This window comes from Ahaetulla prasina, chromosome 2, assembly GCF_028640845.1.
Source record: "Ahaetulla prasina isolate Xishuangbanna chromosome 2, ASM2864084v1, whole genome shotgun sequence".
NCBI lineage: Eukaryota > Metazoa > Chordata > Lepidosauria > Squamata > Colubridae > Ahaetulla > Ahaetulla prasina.
This window is the reverse complement of record NC_080540.1, coordinates 197370214-197394291: the sequence shown is the minus strand read 5'-3', so window position 1 is coordinate 197394291 and position 24078 is coordinate 197370214. Positions and strand designations below refer to the sequence as shown.

The 24078-nt window shown below is 38.1% G+C and overlaps 3 protein-coding genes across 10 annotated transcripts in view; 1 reads left to right on the top strand and 2 right to left on the bottom strand.

Annotated features, from left to right (window-relative positions):
- Positions 1-1950, top strand: part of ELP1 (elongator acetyltransferase complex subunit 1) — a 38663-nt gene extending 36713 nt beyond the window's left edge. For 3 of the 5 annotated variants that reach the window (XM_058166168.1, XM_058166167.1, XM_058166170.1), the window contains one exon: positions 889-1948. In XM_058166168.1, the coding sequence (XP_058022151.1) occupies positions 889-956 (68 nt within the window). In that variant the 3' untranslated portion in view covers positions 957-1948. Of the gene's footprint in view, positions 1-888 lie in introns of all 5 variants that reach the window. The other 2 variants (XR_009153122.1, XM_058166169.1) reach the window with 2 other exon arrangements.
- A 477-nt stretch (positions 1951-2427) lies between these two features.
- ACTL7A (actin like 7A) lies at positions 2428-6762 on the bottom strand. 2 transcript variants are annotated; one of them, XM_058166171.1, is made up of 2 exons: positions 6623-6762; positions 2428-4050 (listed from the first exon to the last, which is right to left on the bottom strand). In XM_058166171.1, the coding sequence occupies exon 2, from the start codon at positions 3850-3852 to the stop codon at positions 2629-2631; it is 1224 nt and encodes a 407-aa protein (XP_058022154.1). In that variant the 5' UTR covers positions 3853-4050; positions 6623-6762; the 3' UTR covers positions 2428-2628. The 2 variants fall into 2 exon arrangements, with proteins under 2 accessions (XP_058022154.1, XP_058022155.1); XM_058166172.1 differs by having other exon boundaries at positions 2428-4045; positions 6623-6758.
- On the bottom strand, positions 5386-23604 carry APTX (aprataxin). Of its 3 annotated transcripts, none has more exons than XM_058166173.1 (8): positions 23520-23593; positions 21640-21773; positions 20345-20391; positions 9688-10023; positions 8509-8568; positions 8188-8414; positions 7922-8025; positions 5386-6968 (listed from the first exon to the last, which is right to left on the bottom strand). In XM_058166173.1, exons 1-8 carry the CDS (start codon positions 23531-23533, stop codon positions 6814-6816), a joined length of 1077 nt encoding a protein of 358 aa, XP_058022156.1. In that variant the 5' UTR covers positions 23534-23593; the 3' UTR covers positions 5386-6813. The 3 variants fall into 3 exon arrangements, with proteins under 3 accessions (XP_058022156.1, XP_058022158.1, XP_058022159.1); XM_058166175.1 differs by having other exon boundaries at positions 23459-23528; XM_058166176.1 differs by lacking the exon at positions 7922-8025 and having other exon boundaries at positions 23520-23604.
- Between the last annotated feature and the right edge of the window lie 474 nt (positions 23605-24078).

Here is a 24078-nt window from a genome sequence, read left to right as displayed (position 1 = left end):
TCATCAAGGTACAACATTTACAACACAATTGATGGTCAATATATCAATATAAATCATAAGGATTGCCAGCAACAAAGTTACAGTCATAAGTGGAAAGAGATTGGTAATGGGAATGATGAGAAGATTAATAGTAGTGCAGATTTAGTAAATAGTTTGACAGTGTTGAGGGAATTATTTGTTTAGCAGTGATGGCCTTCGGGAAAAAACTGTTCTTGTGTCTTGTTGTTCTGGTGTGCAGTGCTCTATAGCGTCGTTTTGAGGGTAGGAGTTGAAACAGTTTATGTCCAGGATGTGAGGGATCTGTAAATATTCCATCTGAAATGGAATAGCAAACCAAATTTATTTATTTAAATGATTTATTGAGCCTTCTATCTTACAACAATGACTCTGAACAGCATACAAATGCAATATTATCACCAGCTCTTCAAATACTGCTCACCTGTGGGCTGATACTTCTGGCCTTTTGTAATTCTGAGCTGCCAAAAACTGATCAAAAAATAAAGCTTGGCTCTAGTTGCAAGAAAGGTTATTTTATGCAGCTTGGAAAGAGATTGAGCAAACCCCTTCCTTGCTTACTTATGCTTTTTGCCGAGGGCCTAGCATTCAAGTTTTGAATCCACTCCCTAGATGTTACCATGAAGGAAAGCTCAGAATTGAGCTTGTTGTTTTAGGTAGCAAAGGAATAAAATTGTAGTTTATTCTTCATTGATTTCAAGTAGGAGGCAAAGCATAGGATTACTGTCAAAGTGGTACATTTCTTTTCATCTCATTTGTGAGGTTTTGCTAATTTTTTCCCCAGAATGTTTACATAAAGGTTACTGTAATTTCTGTTACTTTTGCTTGCTTATCTTATTTGTAGGATTATCTCTTGCTTTTTCTTTCTCTCAGATCCAGAGATCTTTATTGCTCCCAAACTCAACAAAAACACTCAGTGGAAGCTTACTCTGCTCCAATAAACTCAGTTCCATAACTATCGCACAGGTAGAGTCCTTGCTTACCAACAATTGGGACCAGAAACTCCCATCATTAAGTGATGTGTCACAGGGCATGATGTCATGTGATCATGCCAACTTAAGACAGCAGTTCTAGCAGTCCTGGTCGCCATCGTTAAATGAATCCTGCATTGTCACAGCAGCCCATAGTCATGTAATCACCATTTGTAACTATTGTTTCCTCATTGACTTTGCTAATCAGAAGCTGGCAGCAAACGTCGGAAGTGATGATTATCCTGCAATATCATAACTGCAAGTTGGCTGCTAAACCCCCAAATTATAATCATGTGACCACAAGGATGCTGTGATAGTCATAACCATGAGGACCAGTCATAAGTCCTTGTTCAGTACTGCTGAACGAGTGGTTATTGAGTGAAGACTACCTGCATTTAAGTAGTTTCTCATCATGTATCCTTAAATGAAGGATGAACTGGCTCACAAAGCAATGTAAATTCACCTTGCTCCCTATATGTCTGATCATGGGCTTCCTTCCACTTTTTTTCTCCCAACATTGCCTTTAATAATCAGATAGCAACCAGTCAGCTTCTACTATTGTAAATTATTTTTAATATGTTGCCTTGAACTCTCCAAACTCTTTTTTTCAGAGTTTGATATCTGAAATGTTCTTGGAGATTTTAAAACAGGGCTACCATTAGCACTTTAATTTTTTAGGGATTTTTTTTTAAAAGACACACCACTCAGTACCACTGAGCAAGATTTTTTATTAATGTTAAGCCCCGTTTTGACGAATTGAATATTGATGGAACATTCTTTTTCTGAGAACAAAGGAGAAAGAAGAGGGGGAGGGGTTAATACCGTTTTATTGTAACTTTTTTCTTTGAATCTCTCACCTTTGATTTTCTACATGATGAAACACTGAGTACAGAGTCCTTTTCTGGAAATAGTTTCCGGTGACTGAATCAGATACATGAATGTTGACCGATGCCTGTTTATATTTTTAATAAAGGGTGCATATTACAAATAATTGTGGATTGCAATTTCATAACTGTGTGCAACTTCTAAACAAGATTAATGCTTGGCCAACCTGCATAAGTTTGCCAATGAAAACCTGACTTTAAAAAAAAAAGAAATCTCAGAGCTGCTAAAGTTGCTGGGATATAGTTGAAAGCATGTGGCTGGTGCAAGGTTAGCATTGGCTACATAAGAGGTAAGGTTTAAGAATTCTGCAAAAACAGAACTGGAATTCGTGAGATATTTTGGTATTTTCAGGTGTTCTACTCTTTATTTTTCTTTGGTAAGATAGAAACTGACTTTCAGGAATACAGTAAGTGTACAATCCTACTTAATTTACTCAAAAGACAATCCCGTTCAGTTAAAGCTTACTCTGGAATGAATGAATGAATAAGTACAGTTGCTGGCTCTCAGCATAGTTTGGAACCTAATTGAAAGGTTTTCTTTGATGCACTCATCTTTGATTTTTGTCGTTACTCGCACCAAAAAAGGGAACACTATCTTTTGCTGTTACAACAAGGAGCTTTTAATGCACAGAGAACAGAATGTCATCCAGATCATATAACATTCAGATTGGTATTATAGGGGTAGCAGGGAAAGTGTGTCCTTTCCGTCGACCAAACTTCATCCCGTTCTCCTGGGTGAAGGGATTCACGATTGGGATTTAGAAACATTTCCGGTAGATGTAAAAAGGACCCTTTTCTTCATATTCTCTTCTATGAACCCAAAGCTGCTGGAAAGCCTTGAGAGATGCAAGAATGGACCCTCCGGTCCAGACAGATGTTTTCCTTTCTGGAGAAGCTGTTGAAATGGGATTATCATTTGGGCACATTCTAATCAGCTCTCTCTGGAAGCGGTCAGCAAAGCCCTTTAGCATGGTGCATCCCCCACATAACAAGATATTGCCCATCAGGTTCTTTTTGAGTGCGACATCACACTTGTTGAGGGAAGTCATTGTCAGGAGAGGAAGTCCCAACTGCTGCGAATTTATCAAGGATGGCTTAAAGAGCATTTCAGCACATAAGAATCTCTCTTTGCCAATGATGATAACTTGCCCATCAGGAAGCTGATACTCAATTTCATGTTTCCTGGGAGCTGTGGCTGCATCATGTTGATAATCCAGTGAAGTGAAACAATGGTTCTCTTTGATATCCTCTAAGATATTCCAGTCTTTCTCTGTGAACAATTTTATATTCTCATTTATTAACTTCATTAGGTACTGAGTGACATCAGATCCAGCATAGTCTACTCTTTCGGTAATGCTTGGCATGGTGTATCCTTCGTAAATGGGAACTACATAGGAGACACCATGACCGCTCTCCACAACAAGACCTGAGGTCTTTCCATAGGAATACATAGACAATCTTGACTGGTAAGCAATGTGCATAGCAGGAGTGCAAAACGTTTCAAAGAGCATTTCTGCATATTTTTCTCTGTTGGTAGTAGGGCTTAGAGGAGGATCAGATACTAGGACAGCATGCTCTTCAGGTCGAATCCTCATCTCCCTCAGGAAAAGATATTCCCACATATCTTGAACAGAATCCCAGTCTACTATTATTCCATGTCTTAAAGGATTGACAAGTTTTAAGGGCACTGTAGCTTCCTGAAGTTCTCTTCCAACGAATGTTTCCTTCCTGTTATCTCCAGTTTTTGCGGTCTCCTGGATATGCTTGCCTACGGTCGATGAAATCACATGGCTTGGCTTTTGTTCTCCAGCAAAACCACATTTACAGGAGCCGGTACCAATGTCTATGACAACAGCCCTTGTCTCCTTTACTATCCTCTTTGGAGTTGTCTCTCCCTCTTCTCTAAATTTGGTACTCGGCTTGACTGCTGGTCCTTTCTTTGATGGCAGAGAGCCAGAACTTGCACTTCCTCTGCTTGACATTTTATTTCCTGATGCTCATATATGCCTACTCTCCATGTACTGACCACCATTTCAAATGGCAGGAATGGACATGATGTAGAGTCCTGATGATACCAAGAGTAAGCACTGTGACATCATAATGGAAATTCTTTGAGCAGTACTTCCAACACATTAGCTTTGTCTTCAAGGGCAGGCTGTCTACATTTAATTTTACCTACACTTAAGATACAGAAAGAGGATTATTTAGGTTAAATTTATACAATATAGCGAACCATGCCTACATTCACAATGTTCTAAACATGATTTCAAATTTTTGGTTCAGTAATTATACAAGTCCAGCATACCAAAGCACGTATATAATCTTGGAAAAGGAATGTAGCAGTTAGCCAAATACAATTTAAGCCAAGGAAAGAAAACAACTCTAAACAACTTAAATTTCTTTAGAACGGGCTCACTTTGGTAGAGGAAGGGAAAATACTGTTAGGTTTCCAAAATTCTACTATAATTAGATTACAAATCCAGTACTGTATATCTTGCAAAATATGTTTCCTGCCTGCCCTGGCCTATATTGAAGAAATGACATCTATTAGAAGAAGCAGACTCTTGTCTTTGATTAAAGAGATGACATCTGATCTTCATCCAACCATCTACTAAGCATTTTGCTGCAGCATTATTGTAACACCAACAAGTGGATTTACAAAGCAAAATTGTAAGCATTTGCCATAAGACTTGCCTCAACCAATGGCACAGTGGCTGCCACCTCAATCAGCAATGACATGGGACTTGACCTTCAAGTTTCACATTGAAATGGTTTATACTGAAGTTGGATGACAGAACATCCTATAGATCTTATCAGGATGATTTTTGTTCAGAGTTTTCTGAAAGAGACAGCCAAATGGGTGAGTCCCTAGGGAGATAGGGCGGTATAAAAGTATGAATAATAAATAAATAAATAAATAAATATGCCCATTATCAAAAACAATGGTCCAGTATTGGACAATTACCAAAATTTTGCACAAAGATTTAGAGCTGCTTTTGATAATTCTGCTAAGAAAGCAACAGGTAATCAAGAGAGTTAAAAGCTAAAAAACAGATCAACATATTTTTGCACCCACATCAAATTTTCAATTATTTACCAGAGATATTGGGCGAAATGTTTTCACTCTGATTAATCGATTTTTTTTTATTTTTTGTTTACATTTATACCCCGCCCTTCTCCGAAGACTCAGGGCGGCTTACAATGTATAAGGCAATAGTCTCATTCTATTTGTATATTTTTTTTTACAAAGTCAACTTATTGCCCCCCCAACAATCTGGGTCCTCATTTTACCTACCTTATAAAGGGTGGAAGGCTGAGTCAACCTTGGGCTGGGCTCGAACCTGCAGTAATTGCAGACTCTGTGTTCTAATAACAGGCTTCTCTATTGCCTGAGCTACCCTTTTGAGAAGGACTTGCTAATGAGCTGAGATGAATTGGTGAAACAAGGCACACCAAAGAATCTGGAAGAGCTGTCCCAACATTAGGTGTTCATAGATGGCCATTTGGAAGAGGTGTGGCACAAAAAAAAAATGGCAGGTGGGGGGTGGGATTCTACAGTCTTCATCTCTAGCTCACCTGCTTGTGGAGTCCCACCTGGAAGGGCTGAAACCCTGCCTTACACAATAGGTAGTTTCAATTTATTTTCGACTGGGTTTCACAAAGGCTTCTCTACAATAGCAATGAGGTTGTGGAATTGCTGGGAGATCAATCTGCTAAGGTTAAGAGCTATTCTGACTAGTTTGTTGATGTTCAAAGGGTGAATTGTTGGATCCGTTTCAATATTCTGTTTATTTTTAGTGCTATTTAAATATGCTTTGCTTGCCCCCATGGAAATATCTCAATAATATTTTGGGGTTTTTTTTGTTCATGAAGTCAAATATTTTCTTGGATTGGTGACCCAGAATTTAATAGAGGCATGAATTCCAGAATTATCTTACTTATGCCTGCTCATAAATAAACTCAAATGAGTTTAGGGACATTGTCAGATTGCTTCATGCAGGATTGCAATCAACAGAGATAATTAAAATAGACACTGGCCTTTAAAAAACAACTCCTCTTATTTAGCTGGATGAAGTGGTTTCTTAGGTCCATCCTTTCAGCCTGTGCTACTTAATGGCACTGTGATACTATAATAGGAGGTGCATGTGGAAGAGAAATAGTATCTTCACTATCTTGAGATCATTTGAAAAAATGCAGGATGTAGGCAGGAAGTAGAATTTAATAGGCATTGCTTTGCGTTGTAGATGCATACACTTAATGAAATAAACACAGGAGTTCAAGTGATATTCTTTTCTTTTTTTTAAATAAGATCTCAGATTTCACATCATAACGCCTGCTACATCCACAGCAGTCCCCTTAGAAACAGTATAGTGATAAAAGCTGAAAGTCAAATTGGGAAAGCAGAGAAATGCCTCCAGTACAGGATGGAACATTATCCTAATATCTCAGACTACAAGTCAAATCTTTCTATAGTACATTTTAGGTTTTTCACCTTTTACCCTTGCCAGTTTTGAAAGTAAATGCCAAGGTTCAGCTTGAAATATAGAATAGTATCCTGAATGTGAGCGCAAAGTTAACTTCTGTCACGTCAAAGTTAAAACACATAATTACCACATAACAAAAAGATTCATTCAACAGCAGGGCTCACTTTAGTTGGCCAATTAGTTATAACAAATTCTTTAGCAGGAAGGGCAGAGAGATGTCTTGGGTGAGGGTTGCACTGCAAAAGCAAAAGTACATCATTGTACAAACCTTTTACATTTCCACATTGCCTTCTATCCATAACAACCACTTTCCTCCACAATACCATTGGTCACATTAAGGTAGACAATGTTTTGGTACCCTTCATAAGGCAATAGCATTAATATTTGCATATGGACATTGGAACTGAATTTAGCCAATACTCAGGAAGCTGTGGTGCATAAATAAAACCAGTCCACGTGTCATTTTGGCCAATGTTCTTTAAGGTGTTCTTTTAACTGAGGGATAGTTGGCAGTTGCTTTTCACACATGTGGCACTTCAGAGGCAGTGTTAGAAGATGGAGAGCATTCTTATCCACAGTTACTTTTCCTTTCTTTTTTATCACTGCTATCACATCTGAAGAGAAGAAGAAGAGAGGCATAATACAGAGGTCCCCAATCCACAGACCGTATCCATCCCACTCCAAACCTCGTATGAATGGTTTTAGCTACTAATATTTTTACGTGGACTAAAGGGGGGGGTTGTGTGCTGCCTGTATCCCATGGATGAGGCTTTACCCAGCATGCCAAAAACCAGGAAGCGCGAACAAGCAAAGCCCCATCCATGGAATACAGGCAGTACACGAAACTATGCCCTCTCCAGTCCACGGAAAAACCTCTCTCCACGGAAGTGGTCCCTGGTGCCCAAAAGATTCAGATTCGCTGGCATAATAGATCTAGGATTATAGCTCCAGCCACGTCCGTCCCACTCCAAACCCCATATGAATGGTTTTAGCTACCAATATTTTTCTCACTTAGATCAAACCTTAGAAACTGGGAGGAAAGAATTCATGACGTTTCAGCGATATTGGCAAGCTCACAATCTCAAGGTTTTTTATATTAATGCCAAAATTAGCATCCAGAGAATGGCTGTATTTCTGGAGCAAACATCCAAAAAATGTTTGGTATGAATGAGTTGTCCAAAAATTTGTTCTGAAAGAATTTTATAATCCAGTCAAGCTGGGCAGCGGCCACACTTGTTTAACAGTGTCTGAACTTTTCAAATATATGTAGGGAAGATATCTTTCCTTAGAAGAAGGGAGGGAAGCGGAATTCTCCCATGTTTTTACTTTCCATGGTCCTTTTCTCTCATACTAGGAGAATCTTTTGCAGGGAAACACCTGCCTTGCTTCAATTCTTTTACTGCTAAAACTAGATGCGCTTTACCCGTCCACTTGCTTTCTATAGGACTGGTGCAGGAACTTTATTAAACCAACAGGGCCAGTAGCTATTCAATTACTTTGATCTTAAATTATAGGAAGAAACCCAAGTCTGAATGGGCGTAGAAATTAAAAGAGCCTATGTTATTACCTGTAGAATCCAAGAAGTAATTGGTTGTGAAAGAATTCCAATGCTTCTTGGTTTTAAACCACTTAGAATCAAAGTCTTGGCTAATGACATGAAGATGTAGCTGGCTAAGAAAATCAAGCAAAAATGATAACTAGGATTGATAGGACACTACAGCAAAAAACAATGTGTTAAAACAGCATTTTTACTAACAAAAGATATAGGCCAGAAGGCAGCATTTCTTCTAATGCATGTTTGAAAGGTTAGCACACTTTAGTTTTCTGCCTTACCTCATGCTGGGAATGGCATGGTAGCCTAGTCTGAAGCGCAGGCTGTCTTTCTCCAGGCACTGCTGGATTATCATTTCTCCAACCTTGTGCATATGTTCCAGCAGTTCAAGATGCTCATGAGTTACTGCAAATAAAGTGGAAATGGATTTCCAAGGCAGCACTAACCAGTGATAGCGAGCTTTGGGATATTTATCCTTTATAACTACAACTTGTTCATCCTTGTAAACCTAACAGATAGGGAAGAAAATGCAACAGAATTAACAATGATGTTAATATTCTCATGCTTATCAGCCTTGAAGCAAAGCAACATAAAGACCTTACCTGCATGTCTGGGTTTTGCATAGAAACCTTCAGACCTTGAGCCCAGTATGGCATACATTCCTAAAGGACAAACAGAAGAATCTAAATACATTGAGATGAGATAGATAAAGTAGATAGACACAGACAGACAGAGAAAGAGAGACAGAGACAGAGAAACTACAAAATGTATCTTGAGGAGTCCAATAGTAGATTTCCTACTACTTAAGTAACCAAGCTTCAGATTGCAATCTTAAATTCAATTTAATTGTGCTTCTGAATAGCCAAAGTAATTTTAAGAGGCACTTAAATACTTTTCCATTGCTAAAACACTTATCACTTTGAGACTGCTCCCAAGAGAAACAAATATAACTTAATAGACAGAATGTACCTTACTCAAAACTAAGAGCAATTCAGATAGTGCCTGCCCCCAGGTGGTGACCTAGTTCAAAATGCCAGTCACTCACACACTCTAAGCTCCAAAAGATTCTCGGTACTTTTTCCTGCTCCCTAGATAATTATGAGTCTTGAATTAATCTCTCTTAATGATGGAATGGCTTTTATCAGCAGCAGAAAGAAAGATTTCCTTTCCTTCTCATAATTTTCTCTAAAGGGGCCTAGAATAAATTGGGGAAGGGCAGTATCAGGGATTGTGTGAGGGGCTATTCCAGTCTGTTCTCATTCAAATGTTATGGCTCTCCTCAAAAATAAAATCTGGCAATTATTAGCAGTTATTGGGAATTCTCTTAAGAACTCCAGTCCTCATGTAACAGGCAGAAGCAATAACATGGAAAGTGAAAGGAAAATTGATTGCTTGCATTACCAAACCAGGGAGACTGATTCATTCTCTGTTTATATACACTAGCTTGCCCTGTCAGTGTTGGTCAGAGTGAAGAAAAGCCAAGATTCAGGGGGGCAGAGAGGCCTTGGTTGAGGTCCAATAGACTGAAGGCCAGAGGTGAAATGCACTTACCTTCACTACCAGTTCGGAAATGTGAGCGTGTGTGTCTCTTCTGCACATCCGCAGAGGGTCAAAAATGGGACATATAATGTCCCAGCGGGTGGGCGGAGCCTCCCACCACCGGCCCTACCAGCTCACGTGAGCCATAGATCCGGCCGGATTTTACCGCTGCCAAAGACTCTCCTTGCCTACCTTCCTGTGTTCGGTTTTGCAACACCAATTGCTCTCATTTCTTGGCTCACCATTTTGGTAGAAGAGTTTTCAAGTGAAGAAACAGAACTGCCATCTGTCACTTCGTTGTACAAATTGTAGTTTTGCAGCTCCACCTGGTCTGTTTTTATTTGTTTTCCAGATAAGCCCTCCACATTTTTGTTCTCAGGTTCACTGTGTGGCCTTTTTTCACTTTTTTCAGCAAGTTTCTTGTTTTCCCGACCAGCACATGTGCCCATTTCCTCCAAGAATTGTACAGTGTATGGATACAATTTATTGACAATATGGAGAATCTGTCCTGGCTTCAGTTTTGTTTCTTGATCTTTGCCAACATCCACTAGATCAATACTGGTTGGATTGACTCCTATCTTGAAAAAAAAAAGGCAAAATTACTCATCATGTTAATATTTGCTCTCCCTGAAAGTCAAAATCCCTGATTGTGATAACTTATTAAATCAGGGATCCTTGACCCCAGGGCCATGAACCAGTAGCAGTCCATGGCCTATTAGGGACTGGGCCATACAAGTGGTGGGCAAATGAGCAAAGTTTTATCTGCACATCTGTGGGATACAGGTTGCACATAAAACCAAGTTCCTCCTGTCCATGGAAGACCACTGTATTAAATTATTAAAATAGACTATCTCATTTCCAGGGGAAGATGGCAGACTAGAGACAGGTCCACAGAAAAGTGAATTTTATGCAATACTAATATGATGTTAAATAGTGCAACAAAAACTAGGATGCATTAAAATGACGGTGAATTTTTTTAGCTTTAAAGCATCTACCATCCCCAAGATCACCAGTTTCCTCAAATTATGTATATATAATCAAATAGTGATATAAGAGAGTGTCATGAGAACCAACAAGTGGGTTGAAAAAAGGCTGGTTCCTATAATTATTCATATTTTAATTCTTAACTAAGAAAACAAAAATGAGAAACTCAAGGAACTATACCATAAACTATAGTTTTATTTTTGCAAAATGTTATGTTTTATATAATGTTCCTACCAAGACCGGCTAGATAGCTCTAAGTTAAAGATCCTTTAATCCGGATTTATGCCCTAAAATATTTAAGAATTAAGAAATATTTGGCAATCCATTGCAAATTGACAGGAACAAAGCAGTTTATTTCAGACTGAATTGCTATCCCATGCTGATTAACCTGGGAGCAAGTTCCAGAATCAATGGGGCTTACTGCTGTGACGATACACACAGGACAGCATTCTAATCCTCCTATAAAGAACAAGGAAATCACAGAAATTCAGCTTTACTTTCTGGATTGGAGCAAATAATTGTGAATGAAATCTGTTATATATTAAAGAAGACAGAGGAATGTACTGGAATAGATTTCCACCAAATGGAATGGATCTTAACAGGTGTACCAAAAGAATGACGTTCAATAAAGTTCAAAGTTAATAAAAGTAAACAAAGGAAGTTTCTCCTGAATCCACAAAAATCAAACCTTAGTTAGAGAAGGCAGTTAACTCTCTTGCTTTATTAATCTCGGTGGAAGCAAACTGAGCAAAAGGGAAATCATGCTAGAGAGTTCCTATTTTTTTAAAAGCAAAAAAGAAGCCAAGCTTTCATTCTTTTGTGTCTGTGGGTTCAGATATAGTGTAGGTTCAAATTAGCCTGAATATTCTCCTGGTTTCCCTTTGGAAAATTCTGGGAACTGTAGTTTTATAAAGCATTTCCTGAGCCTTTTATTACAAAACATCAAGCCATGAGCCCTATGCTGAACCCAGAGTCATTTGGTCAAGAATTTTGACAAGCAAACTCATTAGGATCTGACTTAAATGTGGAATGTACAATTTCCTCAAAACTTAGCACAGAAAGTCACTTACCCCTCCCACTTTTTAAAACTTGAAGGATGGATTTCAGTATTTTGTTTGTATCTGATGTGATACTGAAGTCCAAAAGCAAATAAAAGTTTAAAGAAGTGTAGAGTACATAGAATCATCTTCCTAATAAAGCTACTTTGCAGTAAGACAAATTGAGGATTGTTTTGTTTGAGTTTTGCATGGTTTATAAACCCAAGCACTATGGTTTGCACATTGTGGATTATTATTAAAAGCATTTATTTGTTACATTTATAAAACACCCAATCATTTTAATTCATTGGATTTAACATGCAAACCTAACCACTAATGGTTTGTAAAATACATTCTATAGTGTATCATGTTTTATAAACTCAGTGAATATACTACTTCAATAAGCCTTTCTTAAATCATATCTTAGCATAAGGTGTAATGATTCATAGCAATTATTCTTATAAGGTAGGATTCAACTTATGACTATAGTTAGGACCAAAATTTTCTACTAAACAATGCGATCATAAAGCAAGATGTCACATGACTGTATCGCTTAGTGGCCACAATCCCATCAGTCCTGGTGATGGTGCTAGTTTGATACCGGTATGCTACACTGTGTTTTGGGAGAAAGTTATGGACCATATAAATGTGACTATTCGACAAAAGTAAAAATTTTCAAAGGATAATATTCTCTTATTACTTACCTAGTATATGGAATTTGGCAACTGGACACGTTAACCAAGAACCACAGGTCATTAAACAAATATCCAGCCCAGTTCAAGCCACCCCAGGTTGGTCGTTCCCAGTCCCACATCTCAGTAAGATAAGAGACAGTCTCCAACTCCCTCACCTACCTATCTGCCCTTCCCTCCTCCACTCTTTCACTTTTCTGCACCCAGCTTTGTGGGGCAGCATGCAGTCCCAGGACTTACAGTCCCTTACAGTCATTAAGTATTTAATGGACCCAAATTTTGATCACATGACTGTGGGGCACAATGGCTGTAATTTCAGTTGTTAAAACCCTTTGTTCAATCCTGCCAGAACTTTGCAGCCATTTGGATAAATGGCTGTAAATTGAGGACTACCTGTAAAGAATTTTGCAATTACTTTTGGTGGGTCAGTATTAAGATTTAAATATAATAAAACTCTATTATCTCTGGAAACAATTATATCAGTTAGATATGGAATGGGATAGATCCAGTCCTTTTTCTCATGCTAAATTGATCTCATGGTTAAACTCAACATTAAAAATAGGGAAAAAGCTAGTGATATAGAAAAATTGGATGAAAGCAGGGATATTAACTTTTGGACCAATTAATAGATGATGAAGATGAATTTTTCACACACACTGTGCTAACAGATTATCTATCAGATGTAACTCAGTGGCAATATTTACGGGTAAAACAGTTAACGTCATTATTTGGACTAGCAGGATTTTTAGCTTCTGAGACTTCTAGAATGACTGGTTAATCCTTTAAAACTAAAAAAAACCCTTGCTATTAATTTTTCTAGATATTTGTAATCAATAAAATCAATTTGATATGCAGATGCTAAGAGATGATTGGAATAAAGAATCGGAGGTTCCTATATTGCTTAAACAGTAGGAGACTGAGGACAGCATTCTAATCCTCCTATAAAGAACAAGGAAATCACAGAAATTCAGCTTTACTTTCTGGATTGGAGCAAATAATTGTGAATGAAATCTGTTATATATTAAAGAAGACAGAGGAATGTACTGGAATAGATTTCCACCAAATGGAATGGATCTTAACAGGTGTACCAAAAGAATGAAGTTCAATAAAGTTCGAAGTTAATAAAAGTAAACAAAGGAAGTTTCTCGTGAATCCACAAAAATCAAACCTTAGTTAGAGAAGGCAGTTAACTCTCTTGCTTTATTAATCTCGGTGGAAGCAAACTGAGCAAAAGGGAAATCATGCTAGAGAGTTCCTATTTTTTTAAAAGCAAAAAAGAAGCCAAGCTTTCATTCTTTTGTGTCTGTGGGTTCAGTTATAGTGTGGGTTCAAATTAGCCTGAATATTCTCCTGGTTTCCCTTTGGAAGATTCTGGGAACTGTAGTTTTATAAAGCATTTCCTGAGCCTTTTATTACAAAACATCAAGCCATGACCCCTATGCGGAACCCAGAGTCATTTGGTCAAGAATTTTGACAAGCAAACTCATTAGGATCTGACTTAAATGTGGAATGTACAATTTCCTCAAAACTTAGCACAGAAAGTCACTTACCCCTCCCACTTTTTAAAACTTGAAGGATGGATTTCAGTATTTTGTTTGTATCTGATGTGATACTGAAGTCCAAAAGCAAATAAAAGTTTGAAGAGGTGTAGAGAACATAGAATCATCTTCCTAATAAAGCTACTTTGCAGTAAGACAAATTGAGGATTGTTTTGTTTGAGTTCTGCATGGTTTATAAACCCAGGCACTATGGTTTGCACATTGTGTATTATTATTAAAAGCATTTATTTGTTACATTTATAAAACACCCAATCATTTTAATTCATTGGATTTAACATGCAAACCTAACCACTAATGGTTTGTAAAATACATTCTATAGTGTATCATGTTTTATAAACTCAGTGAATATACTACTTCAATAAGCCTTTCTTAAATCATATCTTAGCATAAGGTGTAATGATTCATAGCAATTATTCTTATAAGGTAGGATTCAACTTATGACTATAGTTAGGACCAAAATTTTCTACTAAATAATGCGATCATAAAGCAAGATGTCACATGACTGTATCGCTTAGTGGCCACAATCCCATCAGTCCTGGTGATGGTGCGAGTTTGATACCGGTATGCTACACTGTGTTTTGGGAGAAACCAGTGGACCATATAAATGTGACTATTCGACAAAAGTAAAAATTTTCAAAGGATAATATTTTCTTATTACTTATCTAGTATATAGAATTTGGCAACTGGACACGTTAACCAAGAACCACAGGTCATTAAACAAATATCCAGCCCAGTTCAAGCCACCCCAGGTTGGTCGTTCCAGTCCCACATCTCAGTAAGATAAGAGACAGTCTCCAACTCCCCACCTACCTATCTGCCCTTCCCTCCTCCACTCTTTCACTTTTCTGCACCCAGCTTTGTGGGGCAGCATGCAGTCCCAGGACTTACAGTCCCTTACAGTCATTAAGTATTTAATGGACCCAAATTTTGATCACATGACTGTGGGGCACAATGGCTGTAAATTGAGGACTACCTGTAAAGAATTTTGCAATTACTTTTGGTGGGTCAGTATTAAGATTTAAATATAATAAAACTCTATTATCTCTGGAAACAATTATATCAGTTAGATATGGAATGGGATAGATCCAGTCCTTTTTCTCATGCTAAATTGATCTCATGGTTAAACTCAACATTAAAAATAGGAAAAAGCTAGTGATATAGAAAAATTGGACCAAAATTTTCTACTAAACAATGCGATCATAAAGCAAGATGTCACATGACTGTATCGCTTAGTGGCCACAATCCCATCAGTCCTGGTGATGGTGCTAGTTTGATACCGGTATGCTACACTGTGTTTTGGGAGAAAGTTATGGACCATATAAATGTGACTATTCGACAAAAGTAAAAATTTTCAAAGGATAATATTCTCTTATTACTTACCTAGTATATGGAATTTGGCAACTGGACACGTTAACCAAGAACCACAGGTCATTAAACAAATATCCAGCCCAGTTCAAGCCACCCTAGGTTGGTCGTTCCAGTCCCACATCTCAGTAAGATAAGAGACAGTCTCCAACTCCCCCACCTACCTATCTGCCCTTCCCTCCTCCACTCTTTCACTTTTCTGCACCCAGCTTTGTGGGGCAGCATGCAGTCCCAGGACTGCATGGCTCTGGGGCTCTTTGCCATGCCCTGGGGAATCGCAGCCACCTCAGCCCAGTCCCAACCGTCACAACCCAGTCCCAGTCTTGCCACCCTGCACTCTGATTGCCCTGGCACTCTGCTGCCACCCCAGCTAATCTTTGGGGTCTTCTTCCTCCCACTTCTAATCAGGCATGTTTACCCTGGATTCTGAGTTGGCTTGGTTGAGCTTCATCTGAAGAACAAAACAAAAAACAAAACAAAAAACCAAAAAAAACCGCAATCCCTTTCCAAAGGGCATGTCTGCTCAGCAGTGGGCGCAGGAAAACACCAAAGGTCAGTTGGGGTGGCAGAATATGGTGGCAGAGGCCAAAAGTTTATAAATGGAAATAGGTAAGTGGGTGGAGGGAATTGAGGTGCCCTTACAGTCATTAAGTATTTAATGGACCCAAATTTTGATCACATGACTGTGGGGCACAATGGCTGTAATTTCAGTTGTTAAAACCCTTTGTTCAATCCTGCCAGAACTTTGCAGCCATTTGGATAAATGGCTGTAAATTGAGGACTACCTGTAAAGAATTTTGCAATTACTTTTGGTGGGTCAGTATTAAGATTTAAATATAATAAAACTCTATTATCTCTGGAAACAATTATATCAGTTAGATATGGAATGGGATAGATCCAGTCCTTTTTCTCATGCTAAATTGATCTCATGGTTAAACTCAACATTAAAAATAGGGAAAAAGCTAGTGATATAGAAAAATTGGATGAAAGCAGGGATATTAACTTTTGGACCAATTAATAGATGATGAAGATGAATTTTTCACACACACTGTGCTAACAGATTATCTATCAAATGTAACTCAGTGGCAATATTTACGGGTAAAACAGTTAACGTCATTATTTGGACTAGCAGGATTTTTAGCTTCTGAGACTTCTAGAATGGCTGGTTAATCCTTTAAAACTAAAAAAAACCCTTGCTATTAATTTTTCTAGATATTTGTAATCAATAAAATCAATTTGATATGCAGATGCTAAGAGATGATTGGAATAAAGAATCGGAGGTTCCTATATTGCTTAAACAGTAGGAGACTGAGGACAGCATTTTGTTGAAGATATAAAGACAATTCTTCTTATAAACATGTTTTTAACAATGTCCTTTACTGTGTTTTGGGAGAAACCAGTGGACCATATAAATGTGATTATGCGACAAAAGTTAAAATTTTCAGAGGATAATATTTTCTTATTACTTATCTAGTATATAGAATTTGGCAACAGGACATGTAAATGGATTCTTCATGCCTTTACTCTAGCTAAAAGACTGATGTTGTAGCATTGGAATGATAAATGGCCTCATTTACTCAATGGTTTGAATACCTGATTATACTCGCTACTTATGAGCAGGTGACATAAAGACATAGACTTTGTATAGGTAAGCACAATGAAATACAGGATTCATTTATGTATATAATATACAGTTGGTTAAAAAATATGGTAGTTTTAGAAGTGTATTAGAAATATATATATATGTATGTATATATGTATGTATTATATGTGTATGTGTGTGTGTGTATATATATATATATATATATATATATATATATATATATATATATAGGTCTTTGGTTATTCGGGTTTTCTCCCGCGTAAAATTGGAAGTGTCTTGGCGACGTTTCGACGAAGTCTCATTCGTCATCTTCAGGCTTCAGCTTCGTGCTTCTGGGAGCAATGTGTGATCGCAGCTGTTTCTTCCTTTTAACTGCTAGTGGGGATTTGAACTGATTGGGTGGGAGCTTGGCTGTGCTCTGATTGGATGGGGTTTTGTGCTCTGATTGGCTGGGGTGTGTCCTGTGTTGGTGGGGCTTGGTTGTGCTCAGTTTAGTCTGTGTTGCAGGGGATTTGAGCTGGTGAGCTGCATAGCTGTTGTTTGGCTTTGTGGTCGTGCTACATCTTCATAGTGGGTGTCAGTCTGCTGCATGTATGGATTGGAGGGTTTGAAATGGCTAATGTTGCAGCTGCGGTCTGGCTTCTGGTCCTTGGTCGTGCTTCATGATCAGTGTGGGTTTGGGTCTGCTTTCTGGGTGGATGTGGTGGTGACATCCTGTGTGGACCTCGTGAGTGTGGGTCTGGTGTCATTCCTCGTGTTAGGGACTCGTTTGTCAATAAGGGCGGGTTTCCAAATGGCTGGTAGGCGGAGGTGTCATCTCGTTTGTTCATGCTGTGTGGGCGTTTTCTATCTCAATGGCTTCTCTGATTATTCTGTTGTTAAAGTGTTCAGTTTTGGCGATAGTTCTGGTCTTTTAAAGTCAATATCGTGTCCTGTGACTTTAAAGTGTTGGACCAGGGAAGAAGTTGGTTCCTCTTTTTTGAATGAGTTCTTGTGTTCTTCAATGCGTGCACTTATTCTTCTGTTGGTTTGTCCAATGTATGTGGTGGGGCAGGCGGTGCATGGGATTTCATATACTCCTTGATTTTCTAACTCAATTTTGTCTTTGGGGTTTCTTAGGATGGTGGATATTTTTTGGTTTGTGCAGAATGCTGTCTTGATGTTATGTTTGTGGAGGATCTTGCTGATTCTGTCTGTGGTGCCTTTTATATATGGGAGGAGGGCTGTGCCGTTTTCTTGCTCTCTGTCTTGGGTTTTAGTGGGGGGTTCTTTTTGGATTAGTTTGGTAATCTTATTTCTCTGGAATCCATTGGATGTTAGTACGTTTGTGAGAGTGTGTAGTTCGGTTTTTAGGTGTTGTTCGTCAGCTAAGCGTTTTGTTCTAGAGATGAGTGTCTTGGCTACGGAGTTGATCTGTGCTGGGTGGTGGTGTGAGAGTGCATGCAGATAGCGGTTTGTGTGTGTTTTCTTCTGGTAGATGGTGTGTCCTAGGAGCCATTGGGTTTCTTGTAGACTAAGACATCTAGGAAGGAAGTTGGTTGTTAACTTCTGTTTCCATGGTGAACTGTATTTTGGGGTGTAGGCTATTGAGGTGTGTGAGGAAGTTTTCAAGTTTTTCTTTCCGTGTGGCCAGATTATGAAGGTGTCGTCTACGTATCTGAGCCAGAGTTTGGGTTTGTGATCAGATTTTCTAGTGCTTGGGTTTCAAAGTGTTCCATGTAGAGGTTGGCAATGACAGGTGAGAGGGGTGATCCCATGGGTGCGCCTTCTATTTGTTTGTATTTTTGTCCGTTATAGATGAAGTATGTGTTGGATAGGCAGTGGTTGGTCAGATCTAGGATGTGCTTGGGGGGGTTATATTTGTTTTGGATAGCTGTCAAGGCTTCTTTGATTGGCACTTGGGTGAAGAGGGATATGACATCAAAGCTCACGAGTAGGTCGCTGGGCTGTAAGTTTTGTTTCTTTATGATCTCCCCCAAGCACATCCTAGATCTGACCAACCACTGCCTATCCAACACATACTTCATCTATAACGGACATCTACTTCCTAGATGTCTTAGTCTACAAGAAACCCAATGGCTCCCTAGGACACACCATCTACCAGAAGAAAACACACACAAACCGCTATCTGCATGCACTCTCACACCACCACCCAGCACAGATCAACTCCGTAGCCAAGACACTCATCTCTAGAACAAAATGCTTAGCTGACGAACAACACCTAAAAACCGAACTACACACTCTCACAAACGTACTAACATCCAATGGATTCCAGAGAAATAAGATTACCAAACTAATCCAAAAAGAACCCCCCACTAAAACCCAAGACAGAGAGCAAGAAAACGGCACAGCCCTCCTCCCATATATAAAAGGCACCACAGACAGAATCAGCAAGATCCTCCACAAACATAACATCAAGACAGCATTCTGCACAAACCAAAAATATCCACCATCCTAAGAAACCCCAAAGACAAAATTGAGTTAGAAAATCAAGGAGTATATGAAATCCCATGCACCGCCTGCCCCACCACATACATTGGACAAACCAACAGAAGAATAAGTGCACGATTGAAGAACACAAGAACTCATTCAAAAAGAGGAACCAACTTCTTCCTGGTCCAACACTTTAAAGTCACAGGACACGATATTGACTTTAAAAGACCAGAACTATCGCCAAAACTGAACACTTTAACAACAGAATAATCAGAGAAGCCATTGAGATAGAAAACGCCCACACAGCATGAACAAACGAGATGACACCTCCGCCTACCAGCCATTTGAAACCCGCCTTATTGACAAACGAGTCCCTAACACGAGGAATGACACCAGACCCACACTCACGAGGTCCACACAGGATGTCACCACCGCACATCCACCCAGAAAGCAGACCCAAACCCACACTGATCATGAAGCACGACCAAGGACCAGAAGCCAGACCGCAGCTGCAACATTAGCCATTTCAAACCCTCCAATCCATACATGCAGCAGACTGACACCCACTATGAAGATGTAGCACGACCACAAAGCCAAACAACAGCTATGCAGCTCACCAGCTCAAATCCCCCTGCAACACAGACTAAACTGAGCACAACCAAGCCCCCACCAACACAGGACACACACCCAGCCAATCAGAGCACAAAACCCCCATCCAATCAGAGCACAGCCAAGCTCCCACCCAATCAGTTCAAACCCCACTAGCAGTTAAAAGGAAGAAACAGCTGCGATCACACATTGCTCCCAGAAGCACGGTTGAAGCCTGAAGATGACGAATGAGACTTCGTCAAACGCCGCCAAGACACTTCCAATTTTACGGGAGAAAACCCGAATAACCAAAGACCTACATACAAACACCATGAAAACCTCAGAAAACAAATATATATATATATATATATATATATATATATATATATATATTATATATATATATATATATATAAAACACAGACATACACATAGTTACATAATGTTTGCATCAGATAATTATATATAGGATGGTAATTATTTACTGTTGTAATGGCATACTTCAAATTTTTTCTGATGTATTTTTTCACTTATTTTTCCAGCACTTGTTTTATATATATTTAATGATGTATTTACCTATGTTTACTTCTTTTTTTAACAATTTATTCCATAATGCTGTATGGAAGGAAAAAGCATACCTGTTTAACCTTGACATACCCTTTGTTGTAATCTGCTTTTAGTTGTACTGAAAAAAAAGTGACAAAGAATGATATTAGGGTGTGAATTTTATGGAAGTGCTGGGGAAGGGAGAGAAAAGGGGTCAATTCAGAAAGCAAATGCTGTAACAGTGATGCAATTTAAATTAAATGGTAGGCGCTAGGAGACAACCAATTTATTCTCATTTCTTTTGTCTTGTTTGGAAATAAATGCAGCCAGAAAATTATGAGCTATGATCATGTGGATTAAAATTACTGCTACAATTACATGCGATAATAGTTTAATAATACTTTATTTCAGTTTCATACTATCTCCCTATTCTAATTAGTCTCTAGGTTTCAGTAGGTATACTCAAGGAAAAAAATCTATTATTTTTTTTCAGATTAAGTTATACACACTTGCACTAGAGCTGTCCATATGCCCACACATCATACTGTATATCAGTGTTCTAGAAAATGTCAGGGTATTCCTCATTCAGTCCATTCCAGGACTATCTAAGCAGCATATGTGGCTGAGTTTTCCTGAATCACTATTCTTTTCTAACAAGGGCAGATTCATTGCAGGAATTAAAAATTCTATTTAAACTTTCTTATATTTGTCCATCTTCTATAGCTACTTCTACCCACCAACTGGCAAATTGCAAATATCAAAGCATAACCTTACTTCCATCCATAAAATGTTGAGAAGTACAGGTAGTTCTCATTTAGCATTAAATGTTAGCATTAACAATAAGTACCATCACTTTGCAACCAGTCCTCACATTTACCATGTCCGTAAAGCAAAGAAAAACTGAAGTGAGCACAGTTGCAGTTTCACTTAACAACCAAGATGACAATTGTGGTCACTAATTGAGGACTAGCTGTACAGCAAAACATTACTGAGTTATAAAATGTTGATTGAAAATATGTCAGGTATATTATCTTGTAATACTATTAGAGAGACCTATTTTTACTGCTTTCCTATGTAGTTTATTTCTAGAATCTTTTGGAGTAGATGACCATAATAAAATCTAATTAATAAAAATAACCTGAGAAAATGAAAATAACCATCCTTGAGAGTAGAAATTAAATTCAAACCAGTTTTCCTAGCTCAACCTCTTAGCTTCGTAGTTATTACTCATCATGCCACCTATTTTGACCCTTTATCTGGCACCAGATATTTATGACATTAGACATAAAAAAAAAAAGAGGCAAAATTGAAATAAAGTAAAAAGTATTGTGTTTACTAAGATTTACTCCCTAGCATATTTAAGGCTGCTACTTAATCTTCAATTTACCTTGTTGTCGTGAACACTTCTTGTCTGTTATCTCCGTGTCAGGCCCACGCCCTATCACCACCATTTCTAAATGTGGTAGTTTAATTCGCTGACAGCTTCTATCTTTGCTCACTAGCCAGCAAACACGCATTGTGCTCAGGGAGGGGAGGGGGAAAAAAAAAGAAATACTCAGTTTTATCAAATAGGATTCAGCTAGGGAGAATGATCTACAGGTGCTATAAAAGTAATTTATTCCAGAACACTCACTAGAGGTTTTTATCTACTGTATAAAATGTACTCTCTCCATCTACAAAGGGAAGAGCACAAAAATTTACAAGACTTTGAATAGTTTATTATCCAAAATGTTGAGATGCCAAATAAATTTTCATTTATTTTTTTGTTACAAAATGCATAGATTTGAGAAAATAACCAATTAAACAATTTACATTATGCTACATATTTATGCGTAATGTATTTATAATTATATTAACTTACAATACATTAGATTATAAAGCATTCCAATTAAAGAAATTGTTCTGTGACTCATATGCAATGTCATTTTAAAAAACTATATTTTAATATGAGCCACAGAATAATTTCATTCACTCTAAAACTTTATAGTACATTTATAAAGTGTCATTTTTTAAAAGTCTGCCAATAGTTTTTAACTAACAAATTTAACTAACAATTTATAAATTAATATAGACTATAACCACCAATTCATACTTGGCATAGCTTTTCTTTCTTCCAGGAGAAAAAAACAATTTGCTTATTTGGAATAAATATTCCAGCATATCAGATTTTTTCAGCTGATGGAGTACAGTGCAAACCTTTTACTGTTGGCCAAAGGGCAACATTAAGTAGTGATGGATGAATTAGCTGAAAGCATTTATGCCTATGAAATGAAGATTTTCTTTAATTGGAGCTGTTCTTGAGCGTGTCTATGGTAGAATCCAAGGAACTGAATTATTTTTGCAGAGCAAAACAAGGGAAAGCATCCTATTTTTAACATCTAGAATACTCTTAAGAGACTGCTTATTTAATTTCTAAACTGAAAAAAAATAGAGCTAACTGTATTCTGTTTCATAAAAAATTCAGAAAACAAATTTGAATTTGTTTGGAGAAAGTTTGCAGAACCTTAGATTTTGAACAATTATAAACAGAAAATTCACTGCCCTTCCTTTTACTCAATAAAAAAAATATTTACTTTGTACTTCTTACTACCCCTGTACAAGAAAAGGGTGCAGTTTCATTATTAGTTTTCTTTGAATTCCCAGTTTCCTTCAGAAGATGGTTTTTGAATGGATTCTGTTATCTGGGAGCACTTTTCAGGATAGAGAAACTACTTTAGAAGACAAACTGAACTGGTTCACTTCCTTTTTTCCCCATCATGATATTGCAAATATGACAGATCAGGACTATATTGGAAAGTAATTGTTCACGGATATATGGATCCAAAGTTTGGCTCTGCACTATATTTTATCCAGGCTATGATCTACATAACCAACAGCCAGATCTAATGCATGTTTATTAAAAATCCAATTAAGAACTTCAGCATGCAAAGGACTGCGACTGAAACAACACAAACACCTGGTACAATCAATTAAGCATTAGGGCAGCTGGAATCTGGCTCCCGAGAGTCAATGACTGTACGAGTTTCTCCGAGGAAAATGTTGCAACAGAAACATTTATTCCAGACAATCTGTCTCGCGCCATCTCACAGTACAATTTTGTGCTTGATTTTTTTAAAGACCATCTAAAGACCCATGTACCCCATCCGAGTTCGGCCCTTCCAACAATTTTCGGTGGGTTATTCACAAACCAACACCCCAAAAAATACCAGAAGCTTCTCAGGGGAACCGCCTCCTTTCATCAACGCACTTCCTCGCCTTTCCACTCACCTCCACGTTGCCATCTCTGCACCTTTCTACATTTCCTAGCCAATAGCGTCCCTCTGGACCGCTTCGAGCCCAATCAAATACCAGTTTCTGATTCCTTGTTCCCACCCCTTAAGAGGAAGGAAGTAAATACCCAGCCAGTTTCTCGATCTTTCTTTCCCGCAGTGAAGACGGGAGAAAAAAACGTTTGGTCGTGAGATGTGTGTTTACAAGGATTCTTGTTCGGATTTTCTTATTTATTTAACCAATAAAAAAGGCTACGCCGATCCTTTAAAACAAAAATCATTGCCAGTTAGTACTGATATTAAGGCCACTCAAAATCTCACCAAATATTTAGCGAGCTCTTCAGTTCTCCAACTTTTTATTGGGCTGGATGTTACTTATAACAGAAAAGGGAGAAGCTACTTGGAGAGTCCCACCAGGATGCTTTTTAGTGACACAAAAATGAAATGCAGTCAATGTTTTTTTAAATCCTATGCTGAATATTAATACCAGAATTCAAAATTTAATGGAACTATATGTAGGTGGATAAAGGATTTCAGTTTGTATGTGTTTTTTCGAG